This window comes from Palaemon carinicauda, chromosome 44 (assembly GCF_036898095.1).
Source record: "Palaemon carinicauda isolate YSFRI2023 chromosome 44, ASM3689809v2, whole genome shotgun sequence".
NCBI classification, from domain to species: Eukaryota; Metazoa; Arthropoda; class Malacostraca; order Decapoda; family Palaemonidae; genus Palaemon; species Palaemon carinicauda.
The window spans coordinates 3,692,967-3,705,440 of NC_090768.1; the positions used below are offsets into that span (position 1 = coordinate 3,692,967).

The window sequence follows — 12,474 nt, forward strand, 5'->3', positions numbered from 1 at the left end:
GTTGCGACACCGAGTATCAAGTGTCAGAGGTATAGCATGCGTATGTAATTGAGAATGGTTTATTTATAGATTAAATCAGGAAAGATCTGAGATTCCTGTTTCTGTCTTAGAAATACATTCTATAAAACTATGGTTATTAAATAGTTTCAACGTAAGGATTTTTGCCATGAACAATTTTTCGTAATGCAAATTTGCTGTACGACTTCTTTTTTTCAAAAAGAGGAAAAAAAACAGCTACATAGTCATTTGTATTGTAGCTTCGAGTTGAATTTAAAGCGGATAAATCTATTTTATCAAGAGTGAAAATTCAATATGTATGCAAAATAAACCTTTCAGTTGAAATTTATATAGAAAATATTAATAAGGTGGACAGTTCTTCAATAATTAAAAGAATAATGTCAATCATTCCTTGAAATAACAAGTGTTAAATAGAGTTTGCAGTGAAAATTCAATATGTATACAAAATAAACTTTTCAGTTGAAATTTATATAGAAAATATTAATAAGGTGGACAGTTCTTCGATAATTAAAAGAATAATATCAATCATTCCTTGAAATAACAAGTGTTAAATAGAGTTTGCCCAGCAGTATTATACTGTAGTCTTAATTTACTCATTTAACATATTTTTCTACATTTATTGGGAAGGGGTTGATTTTATTTCAGGTATAACAGTATTTTTAATTGCTGGAAGGGCAATTTATGAGATAAAAAGAGAATTGCAACAATGAAATCATACGGAGTGTGTAGACCAGGATTACCAGGTTGGCCTTTTTGGGCTCAGGCCATGTCGTCCTGATGGAAGTTCCTATTAGGTAGCTTTCCAGGGTATATTTGACTACAGTGATATTCCCAGAGAATTTTACCTTAAGGTATCCAGAATTCTAACTCCTGGAGCGAATATCCCTAAATAATCTCACAGGGATATCGCATAATATCAGAGGACGTATTCTTGACACGTCACATAGCTATCTTCACCCCGAACAGTATTAACGCTTCGAGGGGGTACAGTGACAAGAATCTGAAATGAGAATGAAAAGAGAGCCGCTCATAAGGCATCTCTCCTATTCCGTTTCCGGTGTGTATCTGATGAAGGCGGTAGCGCCCTCTTTATTCCTTTTCGTGTAGCTCTACTACTTGGTGTTTTCCCTTGTGTTTTCTCGTTATTTTGGATTTTATTCAACATTTTGATGACTTCTCCGGCCTCTTGCCTCTGGAAAGTTGAGTATTATCTTTACTATGTATAAATGTGAGCTCTTGTCGTTTTGAATTAAATCAAAAGTGATATTAACGTAAACAAGAGCTGTTGCCTACCGGAGGCATCCTGGATGCTGTCGCTCGCTCTTTATGGGTCATTTAGTTAGCTAGAGCGACGTTCCCGGTTTTTTATGCTTTAATAATCTAGCTATTTAGCTCCTCTAGGAATGCTTATATTATACCGTCAGTTTTTAGTTCGGTAATTTCGACACGGGTCGAGGTACCGATCTTGCCCTTCGTGAGGCTTAGTAGCCTAGGCGTCTGGCCCTAGTACTTTCATGCATGATATAAGTTTTTCCGAGTGTTATATTATTGAAGCTATAGGTAAATATTTTATACATGTAAGATATTGTTGAATGTTTTTTCCAAGTTTGTATACAAGAGAGTTTCGGTGAATTAGGTAATCGATTCTCACCTTACCTAGTCTAGTATTCTAGGTACAGTAGTATACTTTCGCACATCCCCAAATGTTCTTTTCTCCTCCGGAGGTTAAGTTCAAACCCTCTCTCCCTCTGAAAGCCTTTGGCTTAATCCTAGTGGTTCTATCTGTATGATAATCCAGGTATAACTATTCTAGGATATGTCTGTCCTGTCCTGATAACCAGAGTGACTGGTTTTTTGGGTTAGGGCAGAACATCAGAGTTTCTAGTCTGTGGTCTGCTTCTTCCTAGCATAGAGAATGAGTCTCCTTTGCTAGGTTAGGGGCGGACACAGGAAGCTTTGCTTCCCTAGTCCATGTCGGAAGGATTCTGTCAGAGATGATTCCTTCCTCTATTGGCCTAGCAGACTGTCCTGTGTTGTTTTTTCTCGGGCTGGAGAATGAGTTTTCTCTGTTGCCCGGCGAAATAACTTCACCTAACTTTGTTCTGGTTGGGAGGAGGATAGCAAGCATTGCCAGTCTTCCTCCCTAATAGACAACTCTTGGTTAGGATGAGCTTCCCTAACTGATGAGTGTGTCTCTTGCTAGAACAAAGTCTATAGGACCCTTATTCCTTCCCCACCTCTCTTTTATTTTCTTTTGGCCGCAGTCCTACTTCCGTACCTAGTATAGGTTAGGATGGAGGACTGGCTCAGCTCTCTGCCAGCTGTCATTACGTGTCGGCCAGCAAAGACCCTTTATTCTTTGCAGAGTGAACCCCAAACCTCCCTTGGTCTCCCTTCCATGTCTGCCGGTAGAGCCCGGCAGGCTATGAATTCTTTGGAAGCCTGAATGCTACATTCTCCCCTTCCATAAGTTCACTCTTTCTGGATGGAAGGTCGTATGGCAATGCCGTCTTATAACCTTACATCCATACTGTTTCTCTGACTATTGTGTAGTACCCCTAACCCGGCTGCCGGCTTAACAGCCGACAGCCGGGCAGGTGGAGGTTCTCTGATTCTTGGCTACTGCCGGCGAGCATGGGTATTATTAACTTTGCCTGCCGGCAGTGGAAACACAGCCCGAATCTGCTGGCCACTACGATTAGCGGCCGGCAGCCGGGTATTAGTATTTTCAGCTGTCGGCCGGCAATGATTGCCGGCTGGCACACAGTCGCGAATCAGTGGGCTACCACCTATTAGTTAAAGATAGTATGTCTTTGAACTATACAGGGGTAGATGCCGGCTGGCACAACAGCAGGCGATGTACAGTAGTTGCTATATTTGTAGTGTAGTACACACTGCATTAGTAGGAACTGCTGTACAGAGTTTGTGATAACACTAAGTTCTTCATCATACTTAATGTTATTTGTACAGCCTTTTGTTGAGACCGTTCAATATATAGAAAGTAAGTTCTCTCTGTATTCTTTCTATCCCGTATATTAAAACTTTATCTCAAGGTGTGAACTACTGTACACCTTAAATTTCCGTTTAGGAAATTACATAAGGTATTCTAGAATAGGAAATACAAGTATGTGTCTTTCCTTCTTTTATAGCTTTTCTATATAAGCTAAATGTTTCAATATAAGTGAAAGCCTTCACTTGATACTCATGGATTTTTCTTCTCTTTACAGGAGGACCATCCGAAATGCTGGAGTATGGTCTGTAATGTCCGCAGTAGGAACTTCTGTGGATATCAAGTTTGCAGGTGGCACGCAGCATGCGCAGCCTCCAGAGGTGATCTCCGGTATTGGGACCCTCAGGTTTGTACAGTTTGTTCTAACCTGATTACCGAGGCTTTTGACGACCCTAAGTCGACGGAGTCAAGGGATGCTGCCAGGGAAATGTTACGATCCTGGGTGAGGGGTTTTCAGAAAAAACACCTCAGGCCCCTTCCTTCCAAATGAGAAGATGAGGGTCTACCTTTTCCCTAAAGCATCGGCTGATGCAATCATCCTCCAGCCTCAGGTGGAGATACCATTTGCCCAGAATCCGGTAGATTCTGAAGTCTCGGCCGCCCTTCAAGACATCCAACTGGACGATAGGATGTCGGAGGTGTCGGATTCTACTGAGAAGGACCTTCTAGGAGAAGGTCAGGAGGAGGAGCTGTTCCAGGCTCCTCAAGTAGAGGAGCAAGAAATTGACGAAGTGTCGGTTACATTGGTTCCTGACCCAGAACCTGTTCTTTCTACATCGTCTGCTATCCCAGATGAACTGGGAAGGACTCTTTCTTCCATTGTTGAGATGATCCAACAAATTCAAAGGAAGAATGATGAGAAGGAAGCTGCAATGAAACTGGGGATACGTAGACTTGCAGCATCACGTGGGCCCCAGAAGCGGCTCAGCGTGAAGGATCTTCCTTTGTGCTCGGATACCAATCCTTGGAGGTATGCCGAACAAATGCCAATGACAACCGGGAAGATCGTGATCTCAGAAAAGTTGGGAGCAATTCACCTGGAAGAAGTGGAATTTTGGCCCAACAAAGATTCTTATCCAGACTGCTATGTCCGTCTTAGGAAGGAGCCAGCCTTAAAGGAGGAGACGGAGCCGAAGGAGGTCATAGTTTTTGACCATAGTAAAGCTCAGACGTTACTAGCGAGCTCGATGAAAGAGAGGGGCTTCACTAACTCAAAGGTGCCCGTCTTGAGTAAGAAGCTTCCCTCCTTTGTGGCCTCTCCTACCATAGACTTTCCCTTCTTGGAAAAGGGATATAAGGCAGCCTTAAAGGCGGTGGAGGCAGGGAAACCATGCCCCTCCTTGGAGGAGTGCAAGCCGTTATCTCTGACCTTGCCCTTGGACCAAGAAGACTGGAAGGACGTACACCTTACCTTCTCAGTCGGGAAGCTGGAAGCTGATATTGCTGAACGCCAGTTCGGTGAGGCACTTCCAAAACTGTCGGAGGTTCTCTTGTGTAGAGAGCAAGAGACAAAGGAAAGACTTGCGGCATCGATGTCGTTGCAAACGACACTAGAAACGATGGCAAGTGACCCCAAGAACCAGGACAGCAACATAAACAACAACTTCCTGTGACCGCGGTGCCTCAGATAGTGGCACAACCTCCAACCACGTACCAGCTGGTACCTCAACAAGTGGCGACACAGTCGCCAGTTTTTAACCCAGCCTTCGAAACGCAGACTTCTTCCTTTCGTTCGAGAGCTAGAGGAACAGCCAGAGGTTCTTCTAGACGCCCTTCAAGAGGAAGGGGTTCCAGGGGAGGACTTGGTCAAGGAGGCAAGGCCTCAGGTCCACAACAGCAGAAGTAAGATAATTCAAGTAGGAGGGAGACTACAGCTTTATAGGGATCGCTGGACCTTCGATCCCTGGGCCCACAGCCTAAATAAGAATGGACTAGGTTGGAGCTGGAGCAGTCCTCCACCTCAATTTCCTCAATTCTTCCAACACTCAACCCCCGTTCTGGAAGAATATGTCCGAGAGCTCTTAGACAAAAGAGTAATCCGGAAGGTTAAGTCCATCAAATTCCACGGAAGGCTGTTTTGTGTTCCAAAGAAGGACTCAGAAAAACTCAGAGTCATTCTAGACTTGTCGCCACTCAACAAGTTCATAGTGAACTACAAGTTCAGAATGCTAACACTTCAACACATAAGGACCCTACTGCCCAAAAGGGCATATGCTGTTTCTATAGACTTGTCTGACGCTTATTGGCACGTTCCAATTAATCGTTACCTCTCCTCCTACCTAGGCTTCAAGTTACATTGATAACTTTACGCCTTCAGAACCATGCCTTTCGGGCTAAACATAGCCCCAAGGATTTTCATGAATCTCGCGAATGCAGCCGTCCATCAAATACGCCTAAAGGGGGTCCAAGTAGTAGCCCACTTGGACGACTGGCTGGTGTGGGCAGCATCCAGGACAGAATGCATGCAAGCTTCTAAGATAGTGATCCAGTTCCTGGAACATCTGGGATTCAAGATCAACATCAAAAAGTCTCGACCTTCCATCAAAAAGTCTCGACCTTCTCCAGCTCAAAAAATTTCAGTGGTTGGGAATCCACTGGAATTTGGAGTCACATCGATTTTCCATTCCTGGGAAGAAGAGGAAAGAAATAGCAGGATCTGTCAAGAGACTATTGAAATCCAAACGGATATCAAGACGCAAACAGGAGAGAGTGCTGGGCTCTCTACAGTTTGCTTCGATAACAGACCCAGTGCTAAGGGGACAGCTAAAGGATGCAACAGGAGTCTGGAGAAAATACGCATTAGACGCACGAAGAGATCTAATAAGACCTCTACCGACTCGACTGCGAACGCTTCTCAAGCCATGGTCCATTGCCAAGCAGTTGAAGAGATCAATACTTCTTCAACCTCCTCCCCCGTCAGTAACTATCCACACAGACGCCTCAAAGGAAGGCTGGGGAGGTCACTCTCATCAGAAGAGAGACCAAGGAGCTTGGTCCAATCTTTTCAAGTCTTTTCACATCAACTTTCTAGAAGCCATGGCAGTTCTTCTGACACTAAAGAAAGTATCTCCTCGCCACTCGACCCACATAAGACTGGTTCTAGACAGCGAGGCGGTAGTGAGATGCCTGAATCGACAAGGGTCGAGGTCACCTCAAATCAACCAAGTGATGTTGGCCATATTCCGTTTGGCGGAATGGAAGAAATGGTACCTGTCAGCAGTTCACATTCAAGGGTTCCGCAATGTGACAGCGGACGCTCTATCCAAGTTTACACCTATAGAGTCAGAATGGTCCCTTGATGCAGGATTGTTCTTCATCTCGAGCAAGTCCCGGAGCTGCAGATAGACCTCTTTGCGACGATAGACAACAAGAAAATAGATTGTTACGTGTCCCCATAGAGGATCCGCTAGCGGAGGCAGTGGACGCTATGTCCCTAGACTGGAACAGATGGTCCAATATTTATCTGTTCCTCCGCACTACCTCCTTTTGAAGGTTCTCGATAAGCTGAGATCCTTCGAAGGGAAAGCAGTAGTAGTGGCCCACAAGTGGCCAAATAGTGTGTGGTTCCCTCTGGCATTGGAACTACGACTAAAATTCGTACCGCTACCGGATCCATCCCTGTCTTAGCGAGTACAGAAGTCGACTGTCTTCGTTCCATCACAGAAAACACGGAACCTACATCTCATGATTTTCTCTCCTTAACGATGAGAAAAAGATTCGGTGTTAAAAAGTCAGTTTAGACTTTTGGAGGAAACCAGAAGACATTATGAGGCTTCAGGGAAGAAATAGCTATCCTTTGTCAAGGCGAAGAAACCGAAAGAAATCCTGACAGATTCCTATTTATCATTCTTCATTCACCTTCATGAGCAAGGTTTAGCAGCCAACACAATTCTATTGTTCAAGCCTGCCTTGACAAGTCAGATACCATATGCCTTACAGGTCGACCTTTCTAATAACGTTCTTAATGAACTACAAAGGGCCATGCTGGGCTTAGCCCTTCAGCGCTTCCAAAGACCCTTTGCATGGTCATTAGATATGATTCTTCATTGTGTATAAATAATGAACAATGAGGAATGTGCTTAGAAGGTTTTGGATTTAAGTCATATTTCTGTTTGTACTCGCTTTGGGGGGCCAGAATTAGTGAAATAGTGGCTCTCTCTAGAGAGGAAGGCCACGTCCAGTTCTTGGAGGGAGAACTGAATCTATTTCCAGACCCAACGTTTCTTACCAGGAACAAGCTACCCACTAACAGGTGGGGTCCCTAGAGAATCTGCCCTCTGAAGGAAGATGCATCTCTATGTCCAGTGGAGTGCTTAAAGGTCTATCTTCATAGAACTTCAGACTTTATGGGAGGACAGCTGTTCAGAAGAGAAACCCTGGGTTCAAAGTTATCTATAACTAAGGGCGAAATTCACCCGTGTTATTCGCAGAACGGATCCAGACAGTACACCCGTTAGTCATGATCCGAGGAAAGTTGCCTCTTCCATAAAATTTCTTTAATTATATGGACTTTGAACATCCTTGTTTGCACACCGGCTGGTAGTCATCCAAGGCGTTCTTTATGCACAATGCGAAGCAAGTGGAGCAACTTAAGAGATCTGTGGTAGCAGCAGGTAGAATTCTTTAACCTTCTGTTTTAAGTCTGCGAGGAGCAGTGTAATTAATTTGGGACGATTAATTAAGAGGGTGCGCGTGTAGTCACTGTATGTTACTACACGCTGAGCGATAGGCCACGAAAGTGTCCTTACGAACTGTTCAATTGACGTCGGTAATCTATAGCATAATACGGACACTTGTGCCAAGCGTTTTTTATGCTAGTGTATATAAACAGTATACAGACTATATCATTATTATTGATAATTCAATTGAAGTGGCAAATCTGTTTCCTAGTAGACGAAACAATATTTTCTGTTGACTGTTTTTCTTTATGCTTTAACGCATATCATCCACATTTTATAAATTTTATAAATGTTGATCTGATATGTACATTTATTAAATTTTAATAAACTAGTTCATAGTGAACCCTGCGTCTTATTCGCCCACACTCATTTTATTAGAAATGTACTGAGCATTAAGATTAAAATATGGATATTTTTATCATGGTATGTCTTTCAAGACTGTTCCCTGATTCAAGCAAAAGTCCACTCACTCTAACCCTTCCTTGGAAGGGTTGACGTGGTACCCTAACGGGATAGTGGCAAAGAGGCAAAATTTGTTCCTATGTGGATACAACCATTATCCAATAGTTAATAAGAGTAGTCACATTGGGGAAGGTGTCACAAATTCATACTGACATTGGTGACTTATACAAACTTTGCTTTATATTGTATAGGGCGAGACCACTATACAAGCTTGTCATTTTGTCATCCATAGTTATTATGTACTCCTCAAGACTTTTTCCAGAGTCTAGTACGACTCTTCCCTGTAGGGGGCAGGAAGCACTAACATAGTTCATGCTTAGATGAAATGATGTATGACGGTAACATCATAGGTCTCTAGGTCTAGAAGGACCAGGAAAATACTTTCTTGAGAGTACGGCACCGATTGAGAATCCACAGATACAGTAATGCTCTGGTAAACTTCCATCAGGACGACATAGCCTGACCCCAAAAAACGGATTTTGAGCGAAGCGAAAAATCTAATTTTGGGTGAGGTAGCCATGTCGTCCTGATAGACCCGCCCTTCCTTTTATTGTAAAAGGGCTTATTGACACCTCCCTATAATACAGTATCTGTAGCACCTCGTATATCGCTACAAGGAATAAAGAGGGCGCTACCGCCTTCATGAGATACACACTGGAAACGGAATAGGAGAGATGCCTTATGAGCGGCTCTCTTTTCATTCTCGTTTCAGATTCTTGTCACTGTACCCCCTCGAAGCGTTAATACTGTTTGGGGTGAAGATAGCTATGTGACGTGTCAAGAATACGTCCTTTGATATTATGCTATATCCCTGTGAGATTATTTAGGGATATTCGCTCCAGGAGTTAGAATTCTGGATACCTTAAGGTAAAATTCTCTGGGAATACCACTGTAGTCAAATATACCCTAGAAAGCTACCTAATAGGAACTTCCATCAGGACAACATGGCTACCTCACCCAAAAATAGATTTTTCGCTTCGCTCAAAATCCGGTTTTTTTTTTGGGCCCCCCAAAAATCAAATTTGGCCTTTTTCGTGCTAGATACCTAAATTTGGCCTTTTTTCGTGCTATATACCTAAGTTTGGCCTTTTTGAAATTGGTTAGCCTTAAATGCTATATTTTCGTCCTTTTTCTACTATTAGGTTGGACTTTTAAAGCTGCACTTGATCAGACGTTGGCCTTTTCTCATTTGGAAAACCTGGCAACCCTGGTGTAGACTACCAATTGGTTAAACGCAGTTACAGTTAATTTATCATATATAATATTTAATCTTCGTTTACGCCAAAGAGGCTTTAAAGCAGACATGCTTGCGATGAAAGTTCATATGGCAAATTTTCAAGCGACAAAAAAATATAAAAATCCTTACGTTCATAATGCCGGACACCAGGTAGATGGTACTGTTATTTTTTGAATGAGATGAAATACCCCCGTAATGATGCATTACTGAGGATTTAGGGAATACTATCATAAAGCCGTTTTGTTATTGTTAAGAGTAGAATTCAAACTCAGTGATTACCTGGATGAAAGAGTGAATAATACAAATTTTACATTTTAACCAAATTTAGCTTTCAAACTTATTATGTATATATATATATATATATAGATAGATAGATAGATAGATAGATAGATATAGTTATATGTATGTATACATATATATATGTGTGTATATATACGTGTATATATATATATATATATATATATATATATATATATATATATATATATATATATATCTCACTTATCTTCCCATGAATCTCTTTTACTTTGTAGCGTTAAGCTCCATTACAGAGATTTTGAAAGTCTTGTGTTGGTATTAATTTAAGGCGTGCACAGAGTCGGGTGTTCCAAACGGACACTTTATAATGACATTAAGGGTATAGTTCAAATAAGGGATTTTTATAGTTATCTCGAATATTCATATCTCAATTTTAATTTTTACCATCAGAAATCACTCGTACATATAGATAAGAAATATGATAATAGGGATATAAGATCATTTTCCAGGCATGATATATAAGCCCATTTGTTTTAATTATAGCTGGTAAATTACATATTTGTATTACACTTGTCAGTATCTAAACTATTTTCCGAGTGTTGCTGGTCATCATTATAAATGAATCCGAGATATCAGGTCATTATTTAAAAAGATGAAAAGTGCAGTCTTATAATTGGGGGAATCATCCAAGGTTTATCCGAGAATTTCCTTGGATAAACAAGATTGTTTTTATTTTAAACAAAAGTCCGAAATTTTAAAAGTTGCGAGTGGTTGATTTAATTAGAAGAACAAGAAAAAATATTTTCGATTGTTCTACGCTACACAAAAAAAAAAAAAAGCAGTTTTAAACTGATTGTGAAACCCGATATTAAAGTAAAGAGTTGAAAAAAATTAAGATAAGATAGAATTTTAATTTCCACAAGAATAAAAAAGTTGGAACAAGGTTTGGGGTAGAAGTCTCAAAGTGTATGAATTTTGTCGGAGCTTTTTCAAGGTTTATAAATTTCAGATCCTAACATTATCTAGTGAAGTTGGCGAAAAATAGTTCAGAAACTTATGAATAACGTGTACGCAGGTATATATATATATATATATATATATATATATATATATATATATATATATATATATATACTGTATATATATGTATATATGTATGTATATGTATGTATATATATATATATATATATATATATATATATATATGTATGTATATGTATATGTATGTATGTATATATGCATGTGTTTATATATATATATATATATATATATATATATATATATATATATATATATATATATGTGTGTGTGTGTGTGTGTGTACATACACAGTATATCGATATGTATCGTGCATCTCATGCGTCTTTATACGTGTGTGTGTGTGCTTAATTCATTTCACCAACTTTTCATATCTAAAGATAATCCTTGTTATTTCTTTCAGGAAAATGGATTGCTGCCTATGATAGAATTCCAGAAGTCATCTGTGGTGCAGTTTGACTCTACCAGTCCAAGTTGATTGTTACCGTTGCTTCGTAGCTCCCTAATCCTTTGTTTAGATTTGCCTACTTTTAACATTTTGTTCGCTGTTTATCAAAGCAAGTAAGTCCTGCAACCTACTTTTAAGTAATTACTTTAATGTAAAGAAAATAAATGACGGTGGTGCTGATTGGATGATATTTTGATTATGTTTCACGGATAAAGACAATTTTCTATTATGAATTATATTTTGTTTTTATTTTTGTGCTGCACCATAAAAGGTGCAAATTTTTGACACTGAAAGAACTATATTTATAAAGTTTAATTGCCCAGAAACAACAGCATATATTCATGCTTTATTTTCCAACAGAAAATGCCAAGCTATTTGTTTATTGCAGTGTCAAATGATGATTAATGCTGCATTTCCTTTTTGGTATAAGAGGATTATTTATATACCTATATTCAAACCGTTCTTTCTTGGAAGAAGTCTCCCCTTCGTCTTTTATGTGTTTCCCTTAACAAATCATTCAGCAAAGAAACAGACAAAGGTTACCAAAGCTGTCAGCAGTGCAAGTCGTTGCTGTAATCTTTAGAAAACAGTACAACTGGGAAATGGAAAATGAACGTATATCTGGATAGATAAGAACTTATAGGGCACAGATATTGAGTAAAAGAGAAAATTAACATTACTTCTGGAAATTGAATAATTAGATTGAATTTGATGTCCTCATTTATTGATTTGCTATTTACTATTCATTAATACTGTAATTGGATAACAACAGGTCAGATAAAACTAGTGTAGTTGCCCTAAAAGTAGATATTTACCTCTGCGAAGAAGGTAATAAGATGAAATTGGTTTATTTATTCATTTATTTGTCTGTGTGTGTGTCTGTGGACAGGATTATGTCAAAACTACTTGACAGATTTTGATAAAATTTTCACCGAAGATCTTTAGGTCATGGACGACCCCATTAAATTTTGAGAAGATCTGGATTAGCATTCTCCGCCATTTAAAAGGAAAAAAAAAAAAACGTTAAAACAAACTGACGAATTTTTACGAAATTTTCACTAAAGATAGATCTCCGGCCATGGACGACTCCATTAACTATTGCAGATGATCTGGTACCGGATCTGGATTTGCATTTTTCACAATTTTAAAGGATACGTTAAACAAATTGACACATTGGATTTTCACCAAATTTTAACAATGGATAGATATTATGCATCAGAAGAAACCAAATATTTGGGGATACGGATCAAGATCACGATTCTGGATCAACATTGCACTTTCACCATCTACTGTACAATCAGCCATGAAAAGTGGGAGGCGATAC

General features: G+C 39.8%; 1 protein-coding gene across 1 annotated transcript in view; it reads left to right on the forward strand.

The window, feature by feature from the left end:
* The window catches only part of LOC137634176 (glutamate receptor ionotropic, kainate 2-like), a 483,949-nt gene extending 471,808 nt beyond the window's left edge, over positions 1-12,141 (forward strand). The window contains exon 22 of the mRNA XM_068366444.1: positions 11,106-12,141. Coding sequence (XP_068222545.1) covers positions 11,106-11,180 — 75 coding nt within the window. The 3' untranslated portion in view covers positions 11,181-12,141. The remainder of the gene's footprint in view (positions 1-11,105) is intronic.
* Positions 12,142-12,474: the final 333 nt, after the last annotated feature.